The 13,598-nt window shown below is 40.0% G+C and overlaps 1 protein-coding gene across 1 annotated transcript in view; it reads right to left on the reverse strand.

The window, feature by feature from the left end:
* Positions 1-1,036: 1,036 nt before the first annotated feature.
* The window catches only part of SCARB2 (scavenger receptor class B member 2), an 86,635-nt gene continuing 74,073 nt past the window's right edge, over positions 1,037-13,598 (reverse strand). Inside the window, exons 8-12 of the mRNA XM_039230975.1 lie at positions 12,485-12,603; positions 11,139-11,212; positions 8,568-8,619; positions 5,078-5,236; positions 1,037-3,789 (exon numbers count right to left, since the gene is read on the reverse strand). Of these exons, the coding sequence (XP_039086906.1) occupies positions 3,751-3,789; positions 5,078-5,236; positions 8,568-8,619; positions 11,139-11,212; positions 12,485-12,603 (443 nt within the window). The 3' untranslated portion in view covers positions 1,037-3,750. The remainder of the gene's footprint in view (positions 3,790-5,077; positions 5,237-8,567; positions 8,620-11,138; positions 11,213-12,484; positions 12,604-13,598) is intronic.

The raw sequence follows: 13,598 nt of genomic DNA on the forward strand, positions 1-13,598 counted from the left end.
TATATATATATATATATATATATATATATTTTACAAATAGTTTATTGTCACCTCCATACTGTTTTAGATTTGGGATTCCTTGAAAGCACACATGCTAGGGATCAAGTGTCCTCAATACATAATGACGTTTGTAACACTGAGCTAGCTATGTGATGGCTGATCTGGATTTGCTCTGAGTCCAGAAATAAGATGCAGTATTACTGGGATGGGAAAGGTTTTAAAGGTAGTCTATTTTGGGGGGCTAATCATTTTGGGACAAATGTCTATAGAAACAAAGGTCCAGGATCTCTCCCATAGCTCTCTGGCCCTGCTGGGCCCTTCTGGGTAGACTGGTATGCATTTAGTGTGTGTTTACCTGAGAGCAGGCCTGAGTAAGAATGTTTGTACAAGTGGGTTATTTGGGAGGAAGCAGCAGTTAAGAGGATGGAGACAGTGACACAGGGAAAGAAGAAAGGATAATGGGAAGGAGTTCATACTGTGAGCAATCCTAGTTGGGGAACCACCTAGAATGAGCCTGAGAACTGTCCCTCTGATTGGAGTATATATCAGCTGACTTCTACTCCCTTTAGTTGAGGGTCAATACCTGGGCCTATTAACCCCCCAGAGCTCTTGAGGGGCTTCCAGAGCTCTGGAGAAAGCCCTGGGGCAGAGGAGCACAGTGTGGGACTCCCTTCAAGTGCGACTTGTCAGGCTGCATAGAACTGTTCACCACAGCTGAACAGAAATCACAAGTGGCCCAAGAAGGGAGACTCAGGCCTGCATTTGTCAAGAGGGCAAAGAGCATCTTTCAAATGAAACCCCAGGGGAACATGAGTGGCTCAGTCAATTGATCATCTGGCTCTGCATTCTGACTTGGGTCATGGGATCGAGCCCTGCATCAAGCTCTGTGCTAAAAGTGGAGCCTGCTCAGGATTCTCTCTCTCCTTCTGACCCTCTCTCCCACTCTCTCTCTCTCTGAAATTAAAAACAATGACAACAAAAAAAGGAAACTCCAGAGACAACTGGTCATCTGATGACATAACAATTTCCAGTGCAATTTCATATGAACAGTTTTATTAGTGAAATACTTCATTGCATTAAGGGTAGAAATAAGCATGTCAAGAATCACATGAAACGAATCAACTACTGAAGCTACATGAAGAACGGTCTGGTCAGTATTCTGTTTAATAGCCACAAGCAATTAATTCTAGTAATAATGCCCAGAGGGCCAAGTGTGAAGGTCACCTTTTGTAGAACTCATAGCTCGAGCAATTTAAATTAAAACGAAACAAAACAAAACAAAACAAAAACCTAGCCTCCCTTAAGTAAAAACCCCAATAGGGGTTAGTCATATAGTACTTGCTCCACTTGACCGTTAGTGATCTTTCTAGAACATGAGAAAATAAAGTCAAGTAGGAAAAGCCTTGAGCTAAAAGTGGCAAGGCCCATTTCCTGTCCTGTGTTCAATTCCCAATTTTCCCCAGGAGAAATGAGGTAACCTCTCTCTGGTTTCTCCCTGGTGAGTATAATAGTACCATATCCAATACATATTCTGGATTATGACGATCACAAAGACTTTGGGGGCCTTTCCAGAATAATGGCTCCAAGAGTATAAGCATGAGGAATAGCTTGTTATTTTCAACCTAAGACCAAATATGTACATTAGTTCTTAATCAATCTATATAATCTTGGCTGCAGTTTATGGGTTTGCCACAGATTTTTCAGAAAGATGATATCAAATGTGATTTTAAGCCAAATGACTATTCAGAATTGTATGGAAGTTAATATGCATTTGGTCTCCTCACCTGTGTGGGATTCAGTCTAAAGTGTACATCACCTGTTACCATTCCTAGTATTTAAAAATTTCCTCCTCACAAGTGACTATATCCTGATAATCAGATGAACCAATAAATATGCACTGGCTTATATGTGGGTAAGTGAGTGCATTAAAGAATAAGGTGTGCCAATTACATAGTTAAATATTGATACAATTTACAAATCTAGATGTTTGGTATTATTGACAGAATATCTGCAATTCAGTGTTTTACATTTTGGTGATTTGGGATATTAACAGATTCTATCCTAATTTATAGAGAAGGTGAATGTTTAATGAACTGCCCCTTCAAGAAGGGAATATATCACATGTTGCTTTAGTGTACAGGGAAGGAAATTGGGGCAAGTGATGGGATTTATTATCTCTATACAGGGATCAGCAGCTGTTATTTGTGAAACGCATGGCTTTTTTCTTCATTTGCTTATGTTAAACTCCAGTTTTATACAGAAAATCCTATAAGATGATTCAGTTGTTAAGAAATTCTATGTGCTTTTTGCTGGATAACTATGTAGGTTTCCTGATCAAAAATGAATGGTGAACTTCACTAGTCAAAGAAAATGCTCTTAAACGGGCTTGGATTTTGTGACATATGGTGGTCCAATCTGACTGACTTAGGGTTCATTCAAAGTCAAGAGGTCTTCTGAGGAGAAGACAATGCTTCTGGAGCTTCCGTTAAAGCATTTTTTGTGCAATATTTTAAAACACCATCATTCATTCTGTCAGCAAAATGATTGTCACAGGAAGTGTAGGGCACGTTTTTCTCTCTTCAGTAAGTGACAGTGACCCACAGAACACTGGAAGAGACCAAATGTGAGGAAAGAAAAACAACTTACAAAAACAATTTCAAAGTTCCCAAGGAGACTTCCCCAGAAGAAACATCTTGTTAGTGCAGTCAGACTTCCCAAAATGTATGTGTAACAGGCTGTGGATGGATGGAGTTCTCATATTCATAAATAATTTTACAAAGTCTCGCAATAATATTGCAAATTAATAGAGTATCAAGTTTGGCAAGGGTGACTGGAGGAAAAAATCAGTTACTGATGATTCCTCCCAGAAGCACCTTTCCACATCGAGATGCTTCTGATTAAAAAAACAACAAACTACTCACAAAGGTCATAACTAGCATTTACTTCTACTCCTATGAAATATCTGTACTTGTCCTCACCAACATAATCTGTGCATTCTCTCCATTCACAAAGGTACGAGTAAAAAATCCTCAGGTGCTTATCACTATCAATCAACTTGAGGGTTATCCTGCATAATCAACTTGAGGTCCCACTGCATACCTCAGCCCACCCCACCCCTTCCCTGCTTGGTTCCCAGACAGTTTGAAAGTAGTCAAAAGATTGAATTACTTTCCTGGAGGAATTATGAACTGAAGGCTAGCATACGAAATATGATCATGTAACTTTTTAAAAAGGGAAATTCAGATGCATTTTAGTGATGTATTGAATGAGGCTACTATTTTACCCTGGGTTCCGAACTCTTATTGACTTCTGTTGGGGGGTGAAATGAATGGGGGAATGCCACATAAAAGAAGATTTATATATTTTGAGCACAAAGTTTGGTAAATGAAGCATACTGAATAAGGTTAGACCAAGGACATTAACAAGTGATGCAGACACATTTCAACCACAACAGTGGTCACAAAATTCTGGAGCTACCAGCACCCAACAGCAAAAAAAATTACTATACAAGAGTTTATTAAATACTTGCTAGACACATGAAAAACAAAACAATTTTATAAAGCCTAATGGCCAACCACGTCAGTCTGTTCTTTAACCTCCTGCCAGAATGTTCTCGTCACTTGCCAGCACGGGGTTTCCTCCCTCCTCTCTGCAGCAGGCACCATGCCCGTGAAGACATGGATAGTTTCCGCACATTGTGGTCCAGGTGAGGACAGCTCACATGGTTCCTTTCCCAAGCTCAGGCCACAGTTAGGTTCGTATGAGGGGTGCTCTTTCATCTGCAGTTCCCTGAGACTCAGAAGAGAAGGACAGCAACGTCAGGAGTCAGGTATTCACATCAGAAATTTCTCCCAGGATGAGAAAAGTTGGGGGACAGGGTGCCAGAGAAAGATGGACGGAGGAGACACTGAAAGGAGGCCAGTTGTCACACTCAGCTCTCTTTCTCGGCCTGCCTCTTCTTTCCCATTCAGCCCTGACCTTGAAGAAGCCTGCTCTGACCACCCGCACCCTTGATACCAGAGCAGTACCCGTCCCTGTGTTGACCCGGGCTATAACTCTCATCAGACTCCGTTGAATTTGCTCCTTCCTGGTTTGAAACCTACCAGAGAACAATGTCTCAGAGCGGTGGGCGCTCAGTCATTGCCCACTTGCTGAATCCATGAAAATGGTTCAACACAGGAGCAATGATAACATTTACACGGGCTTTCACCTGTGCTTGTGAAAATCTCAGTGACTGTATAAAGTCAGACTGGAAGTGAGATCCAAAGCTAGAAATGCCAAAATAATTGCCTCATACCTAATTCCCACTAGCCTGATGGGCATAGGTTAAGAGAAACAGTGGAAGAATGTAGAACCCGGAGAAATCTGAGGTAACATTACTCAGATGGTTTCAACCCATTTCATTTCCTACATCACATTTGCTTCAGACACGCAGCTGAAGCAGCTGGGGGTGGAGAGGAGCCTTTGTTGCAAAAAGGGAAGCTGCTGAAAATTTAAGAAAGGCTCTCACAGGAAAGACATTGAAGGTTGAGCTGGGTTGGCCTGATGGTCACTTAGGGAAGCCAGCCTAACTCTGTTTATCCCAACCATTTGGTGATGTTCCCTTCTCTGTGGAAAGTTACTGCTCTGCTGGGCCAATCGTTTCTTATCCAATGATGACTGAGTGATGGATATATTACGGATTCTTTCCAAGCAGGTCTCTGGTTGCCTTGCTCTATAATCTCGTAATTGTTGCATCACATAATTAATGTTTATTGAGTTCTTACCGTAAATGCTAATACTGGGCCAATTGCTTTCTCTTTACTGTATCATCTAATCCTCATGAAAAACTACTAAGGGAGGCTCACTTATTATCCCACTTTCCAGATACCGTTTCATTACCCCTCTTTCTCTGACACACTGCCCTTGCATCTCATTTGGCTTAGTAGTAATATAACCAGGAAATCACTGTGCCCAGCATAAAACCTCAGAATCCACCCTGATGAACCAGCCTGTTGACAGCCCTTCGGCGAAGCACAGTTGGCTTCCTCAGGTAAGGTCACCCAGTAAAAGAGAAGTTCCTCCTGCCCCTGCTCACCTCATCCATGGATCCTTGTCCTCTGCATGCAAGCCAGGTGAAGATCAAACCAAACAACACACCCAGCGCCATGATAATGTAGGGTATGTTGGTAATGATCAAAGTAGTGTTTATCACAGACTTCAGTCGACTCGCAGCCTCTTTATCAATGAGAACACTCTGGAAGGCAAGAAAATGTATTCCCCAGATTACTAAATATCCAGGGTGTAAAGGTTTTGCTGTATCTTTCTTCTAAATCATTAAACATAATTTGGGTAAGTTTTCCTGTTAGCTAACCAGAGATACTGAAAACCCCATTTATAAATTAGATACCCAGAGGGGGCATTTCTTAACATCTTCCTTTTTTTTTTTTTTTTTTTTTCCTGAAGACATGTCTTACTTTCAAAATAGGCTGAAAATAGTAGGGAAAAAATATTGAAAAATAATGAGAGAGTACCATCTTTTGTATCAGACAACTCCAACTCATCCTTTAAAATTCCAGCTCAGCATCACTTCCATCCACAAGTTTCCTCTGGCTACCTCAGACCTGGTTAGAGGTCCCTTTACTGCGCTTCCATATCACTCCTTAAAATCCCCCATCACTACGCACTCTGCATTATAACTGTCTGTCTGGTCTCCTTGTGACTGTGAGGTTCCCAACGGCAAGACTTACATCTCAGTCACCTCAACATTAGGAATGGCACTCTGCATGCAGTGGGTACTGAATTAACGTCAGTTGATTGAGTGAACGAAACATTCCAACAATGGTATGTGGAAGGTAGAATTACTGTCTTGATTAAATCTCTAGTAATCAAGACCAGAGGTCTCAATAGAAAGTGTTCAGGGACGTCGTGAGGCTCACCAGAGTTCCAGAAGGTGTTGATAACCAAGAAAAAGTTCTAGAATAACACTTTATGGATGCAGACAGAACAAAGATATTATCTCCTTAAACTGTCATGGGTTGGGTGTCTGAAGAACTTAATTTCATAAAAAGTATGAACAAAAAATGGGACTTCAGGCTTAATTTAGGCTGAAACCACACTGGACTGAGGCAGAGGATGGGTTTCTAGAGCTGGTACTTCCAATAATGGGCCAAGACCCATCAGAGTCAGAGTCTCCTTCTCTGGAAAAAGAAGGTGGGAGAGTAGTCTCCAAAGTCACTTCAAGGTATAATGTTTTCTTTTCTTGGGATAAAGTCAAGTTCTTTTTAGGAGGTACCAAAAGTACAAGGTTTTAGTCCATAATTCCCTGGACTCAATATGGTCTTTAACAAGAGAGCTAAGCAAAGCAAAGGTTGAGTTAGAGGGGAGTTCAAATATGCCACAACTATAAACATAAGCTGGCAGCACAGGGTCCTTCCTCATTGGAGGAAGCTCACTGGGACGCATTGGTGGCTCAGGTGGTTAAGCATCTGACTTTGGCTCAGGTCATGATCTTACAGTTCGTGGGTTCAAGCCACGTGTTGGGCTCTGTGCTGACAGCTCAGAGCCTGGAGCCTGCTTCAGATTCTGTCTCTCTCTCTCTCTCTCTGCCCCTCCCCTGTTCATGTTCTGTCTCTCAAAAATAAATAAAATATTTTTAAAAATTTAAAACAAAAGCCCTTCTTTCATGTCCCTCTCCACAAACAATAAGAGTGAAGACCCAGAAGCAATTGCAAATAGATCATATAAATTGGTAAATATTGCCTAAATTTTTCCTATGAAACAATAACAGCCGTGTCTTAGAATTGTAATCACAAGCCCTTCAAAAATTTTTAAATGTGGCTACCAAAGTAATGCCAAATGAAAAAAACAGGTTATAAAACTGTATCTGCATTATGGTCTTAACTATTTAATATCAAAACTAGAAAAATATTAAGCGACAACATAAGCAGATGTCAACTGTACTTGTCTCTGAGGGGCAGTTTATCACTGATTCAGTTGTTAATATTAAAAAAAATTTTTTTAAACTGAAGTAAAATTGACATATAACAATATATTAGTTTTGGGTGTACAACACAATGATTCAGTATTTGTTTGGCGATTCACTTTTAAAATATGTATTTTTAGTTTTCCAAATGCTCTGTAAAGAGCACATGTTAGTTTTACAAAGTGTGAAACATTAAATTACTTTTTACAGAGTTCTTATCGGAGACAATTTTGCAATACACTTTCGAGTACAACGAAACAAGAACAATGTCATTCTGACTCAGGTTTTGTGAAAGTCACTTTAATTTTCTTTTTTCTTGCCAATCTCTGTTACCAAATTTTCTATACAGAACAAGATTTTTTTAGGGAACAGAGAAAAATAATAAAAACTTAAAGTTGCTCCTATTAACAACAGAGGTAATAGCTCCAATAAATTCTTGATTGAATTTATTGGAGAGGAAAACCCCCTGCATGAACCCTCTCAAAACTGAGTGGAAGAGAGAGAGAAATTGAGGAGGTAGAACTATAGTAAATGTATGTGATTCATAAAGAATTTATCACAGGTGTCCTAAATAGGTGTTTTCTGAGCTTTCCAAATATGTTTTTATTTACAAAACTTTAATTTATACTTAATGTTTACTGATAAAATTTCTGTGAGTACAATGTGAAAGAAAGAAATATTTCTTCAGGGAACTCTTCTTTCTTTGAACTAACACAGGATCTGTGTCGGGGCCCCTGGGTGGCTCAGTTGGTTAAGCGTCCTACTTCGGCTCAGGTGACGATCTCACAGTTCGTGAGTGTGAGCCCCGCATTGGGCTCTGTGCTGATAGCTCAGAGCCTGGAGCCTGATTCAGAATCTGTGTCTCCCTCTCTCTCTGCTCCTCCCCCACTCACACTCTGTCTCTGTCTGTCTCAAAAATAAACACTAAAAAAATAATAATAATAAATTTAAGACAGGATCTGTGTCCCATAATTCATGATATGTGTGTTTATCAGAAAGTAAACAAAACAAAACAAAAAACAACTTCTATGCTATCATAAAAGATAAGGCAACCATATATCATCAAAATTAATGAGGATGTATCACATTTTATTCACTCATTTCTTTAATCACTTTATACTTAAAAGTTTCATGTAACGTTGCCAATCATTTTAATTTTACTCTCTTCTCTTCTTCCTTTACTAATAAATGGTAAACTGATTACATTTTACAAACTGGCAGGGGTTCAAAGATGGAGGAGATGCAAAGAAAGGTTTAACTGGACATCTGTGTGAGTGTTGGCTACTTCTTCTGCTTCAGCAGTGTCTGACATTGCTTCATTCACCTTTGCCTTTTCTTACATAACCAGATTCCCAAAGGAGAGTTTTACCAAATAATGTTCTTGAGAAGGGAAATTTTTGTTCTGTCATTTTCAAATCTCAAACACAGGCAGCTTCGTGTCAACATATAAAGAGAAATTTTCTGAGAACAAACAGGTTCTTAAAAATCACCTTTTCCCCTTTCTTGCATCTTAAATCACATAGCTATAATAGTCGACATCATAATGGAAGTTTCCCAAGCTTCCACAAGTAAAACGTACCCACGGCTCCCTCCCAGGACTTACCTCATTGATATGCATCACTGGGAAAACCATGGTTTGAATGTTTCCCGTTTCACTATGAAGACAAGAGGTGACAAATCAAAATCACAATGAGCTATCAAACACATCATACCTGTTAGAATGGGTATTATCAAAAAGCCAAAGGCAGTAATGTTGGTATGGATGTGGATGAAAAGGAAGCCATGTGCCCTGCTGATGGAATGTCAACTGGTGCAGCCGCTAGGGCAAACAGTATAGAGATTCCTCACAAATTAAAAACAGAACTATCATATGATCCAGCAATTCCACTTCTGGGTATTTAGCCAAAGAAAATGAAAACCCTAATTCAAAAAGATATATGTACCCCTATGTTCACTGCAGTATTTTTTTCCAGTAGCCAAGATATGGAAACAACCAAAGTGTCCATTGATGTACAATTATGTAAAGAAAACATGGTATATGGTTGCACTGGAATACTATGCAGCCATATAAAAGGATGCAGTCTTGCCATTTGTGACAACATGAATGGACCCTCAGGGTACTACACTAAGTGAGATGAATCAGGGAAAGACAAATACTATTTATTCTCCCTTATATGTAGAATCTAAAACAAAAAACCAAGCTCAGACACAGAGAGCAGACCGGTGGTTGCCAGAGTTGGAACTTGGGGGGTGGGAGAAATGGATATAAGGAGTCAAAAGGTTCAAACTTCCAGTTATAAAATAAGTAATGTACAGCCCAGCAACTATAGTTAATAATACTATAATGCCCAGTTGAAAGTTGCTAAAGAGAGTAGAAATTAGAAGTTCTCATTACAAGAAAAAAAAATTCCATACCAAGTATGGTGACAGATGTTAACTAGACTTATTGTGGTGACCATTTTGCAATATATACAAATATTGAATCATTATATTGTATACTTGAAGCTCATATGTTGTATGTCAGTTATGCCTCAATTTAAAAAGACAAAATATAGATTATTTTGCAGACATCCTTATTGTGATAGCACACTGGCCTGGAAAGACGAGTTTGTATAAAAATTCTAGCGCTCTCATTTCATTAAATTTCCCAGAACTTATGAAGCCTTCTTTGTTACCCTTTGCAACACTCATCAATCAGAAGTTAGATTCCAGTCTGTCAGCCTAACAATTCCAAGTGTTGCCCCTGTATGTAAAGCTGTTTTATTTTAATCAAAACACAAGATAATGAAAGCAAATTCATCAAAACAATTACTGTTCTCCCAAGAGCTATCAGAGGCGTGGCCATGGCCAGCAGAACAATGCTACCATTTCTCAGAATGTTTTGTGACCAGACCACTAAGTACTGTCTTCACTAGAGCTCAGAGCACTCTACCAAGAACCAGCCCGACAGCTGGTGTTTGGGGGACACTATCTCATTTAATCCTCACACTAATCCCATGTGGTGGCATCACTGTCCAGGCTGGAAGACATGGAAATTATGGCTCAGAGTCACTTACCCAGGACCCACAGGAGGAAAAGGTGAGGTCAGGATTGTAATTCCATTTTGATTCTACGGCTCTAGATCTTAACTACTATACAAGACTGCCTCAGAAATACATGCATGGGTGGCAAAATGCATTCGTGCAAACCACATATGTGATCTAGAATGATCTGTGACATATGGGGTTAAATCTGGCAAATCTGATGGGGGAAATCAACCAAGTTTGATAGATAGATAGATAGATAGATAGATAGGCAAAAAAAAAGAATAGATACATGACATATACCGGTTTGCAATTTGTTTTTTCATTAACATTAAGTCATATGCATTGTCTCATATCCAAAAAATTCCCATTGAAAGTTTGAGCAGGATATTATATTTACTAATCCTAATTAAGTAGTGTTTTTCAGATGGAGTGTGGAGAGAGGAAAGACTGGACGCGGGAGCCTATTTTAACTGCCCGAGTGAGAGCCTATGGCTGGTCCTGAGTGGGAGCAGTGGGAAGACAGGAAAGGAGCCAACTGGAGTCACGGCAAGGGAAACATTGCACAGAGTGGGGAAGAACAAACTGTGTAGTCTTACTTCGCCTCTCTGTGCCTTAGTTTCCTCATCTGTAAGACGGGGGTAACGCAGGGTTACTGTGAAGAATAAATGAGTTACTGTATATAAAGTACTTAGAACAACGTGTGATCCATAGAAAGCACTCTGTACGTGTTTGGTTAAATAAAGTAAGTAAATTCCAAGACCAAGGCAGCCTATGAAAATGCTGATTCTGGGGGCGCCTGGGTGGCTCAGTCGGCTGAGTGTCTGACTTCAGCTCAGATCATGATCTCATAGGGTCCATGAATTGGAGCCTTGAATCGAGCTCCCTGCTGTCAGTGCGGAGCCTGTTTCAGATCCTCTGTCCCCCTCTCTCTGCCCCTCGCCCACTAGCATTCTCTCTCAAAAAAAAAAAAAAAAAAAAAACCCACAAAGAAAAAGAAAGAAAAGAAAAAAGAAAATGCTGATTATGCCTCATCCCTGAAGGGCAGGGTGAGCAGACTTAGAAAGTGGGCTGTCTCCTGACATCAACGCCATCAGAAAGTCAATACAGCACAGCTATCCTTTGCCTCTGTAGAAAGAAGTAAAACTTACACAAAGTTGTCAAACTTTCTCACATAAACGTTGATTTGGATCCTCTTGGCAGCTCTTAGAATAATTCCAGTCAACTGCAAATCAGAGATATGGAAAAAAAAATTAGGATTTCTTAAAAACACATAATGTTTCTCAATAGTGCACCATTTCTGTGTGGTGCTGATAACCAGGGTGCCATGTTTGGTAGGAAGAGTGGGACAAGAGAAAACTGACCCCAGAACAGAATGAGAGCTGCGAACGGGGTTAGGTGCTTGGTAGACTGTTGTTTCTCAAACTTCAATCCGCACGTGAGTTCTTGGGGACCTTGTGAATATGCAGATTATGATTCAGTAGGTCTGGAATGAAGCCTGAGATTGGGTCTTTCTAGCCGTGCCCAGGATGCTGCCACTTTGGATAGTAAACCCTAGGGCACCCTGGCAGGAGGAAGGTGTGAGCCAGAGAGTGGTGCCCAGTTTGGACAGGACCACCCCCACCGAAGCTGGGAAAGCAGCGCCAGCACCCATCTCCCTACATAGCAGTTTCACCCCCGCACTCAGGTTACAGGACTAAGCCTAGCCCTTGGTGACAATCACCTGCCGACAGTTCAGCTGGGGAGAAGGAACTGACTGAAGGTTAAGAGAGAAAAGGGGGTGGGGAGGAATACCTAATATTATTCACAAAAAGATAAGACAACTGATTTCTCACATAGAAGAGTGAAATGTCCACATTGCCATGCTCAATGACCATTCTTGCTTTTTCTTTACTATTCCATGTGTTCAAAAATCTCAAGAATGAAGATACCTGGCCTTTAATTAGGTTCCTACAGTAAGAGGCTTTCTTGTGGTTTTAGTTTTTCTCCTCTTTGAAAACAGGATTCAAGCATATGTGTATATAATGCCTTTTAAATTACTAGTATCATGCAATAAACTCTCAAAAGTGCTTGTAGAAAGAGGCTTGCCAAAAGTCAGTGAAGCTAATACGTATATTTAAATTTTAGCCAAAACACTCCTGGCAGTAAGCAGAAGAATGTCCTCAACCTTGCTGAGTTGTTCACCAGTTGAATGTATGCTCAGGCCCAAGGCTGGCATGAGGCTATGTGGGTCCAATCTCATTTGTTCCTGTGAGAGGCTTTTTACAGTTGTGTTTCTGTAAAAGCAGGTTTGTGGATATTTCTGCATATCAGAGCTACTGAGTTCAGCGTGTAAGGCCATGAGATTATGCATCACAAGCACTGAGCTGAGTTTTCTCCATTTGAATATGTATATGAAAGGAAGACAGAATATTAACAGTGCTCGGGACTAAACTGGTAAACATTGTGTAGACAGAACAAAATGTATGCTTTTTACCAGGAAGATGTGTGTACTCACAGGATTAATGTCCGCAAATGTCTCATGATAGTCCTTATTTGGATGCATGCCGTCTATGGCAGAAACAAACCTCTCATCTGCTTGGTAGAAGTGTGGGAAAGATAAAATAATAGGCGCACCTGCATTTTAAGGAAAACAGAGATGAATGATATGGTTCTTAAAAGTCCAAGATGGGGATGCCGATGGGGATGCCATCGGTTAAGCATCTGACTTTGGTCCAGGTCATGATCTTACGGTTCATGGGTTCAAGCCCCACATCAGACTCTGCCGACAGCTTAGAGCCTGGAGCCTGCTTCAAATACTGTGTCTTTCTTTCTCTCTGCCCCTCTCCTGCTCATGCTTTGTCTGTTTCTCAAAAATAAATAAATGTTCAATTAAAAAAAATTTTTTTAATCCAAGATGAATATAAAGTTCTGGACTACAAACCTGATTCCTAAGGAGGGAGAAATTCTATACATAAGTAAACGTGGTGGTGGGGCAGGCTAAAATTCTGTTCAGCAACTCCTAGTTTAGGATTTATATTTCATTTTCTGACATCTCATTTACCCTAACGTTATTTTATCCCATAGTATATATTGAAGTCATGACTAAATTATTTATTCTTCAGTATTTACTGAACCTATTAAACATAAAGGCTTTATACACACCATTTTAATTAACATTTGCAACAGCCCTTTTAAGTTAAAACTATTATCTTCATTTGAGGAAGGCGAGGTTCAGAGAAGTTACAAAACTGACCCAGGGACATCCAGCTGTCAGGTGATGAAGGCAGAATTCTAACTGAATGAGGATGCCTCATCTGAAAGCACTTGTTACTTGCGTTCTGTTTTTTTCTTGATTTACCTAAGAGGTTACCTAACCTCTCCTGTATACGTTGATACAGAACTTTTAAGACTTTGTGTGGTCATGCTATCTGCCCATTCTCTGACTACATCAAGGTCTGACCACATGAGGACTCCATTTTTTCTTTTATTTTTATTTCCTATTCATTTTAAGAATCAAACAGACGGGGAAAAAAAAGAATCAAATAGAGAATGTCCATAATACCCAAAGCAATCTACGAAATCAATGCAACTGCTATCAAAATACCAATAGTATTTTTCACAGCACTAGA

The sequence above is a fragment of the Hyaena hyaena genome, unplaced genomic scaffold, assembly GCF_003009895.1.
Source record: "Hyaena hyaena isolate Hyena2069 unplaced genomic scaffold, ASM300989v1 scaffold_54, whole genome shotgun sequence".
Taxonomy (NCBI): domain Eukaryota; kingdom Metazoa; phylum Chordata; class Mammalia; order Carnivora; family Hyaenidae; genus Hyaena; species Hyaena hyaena.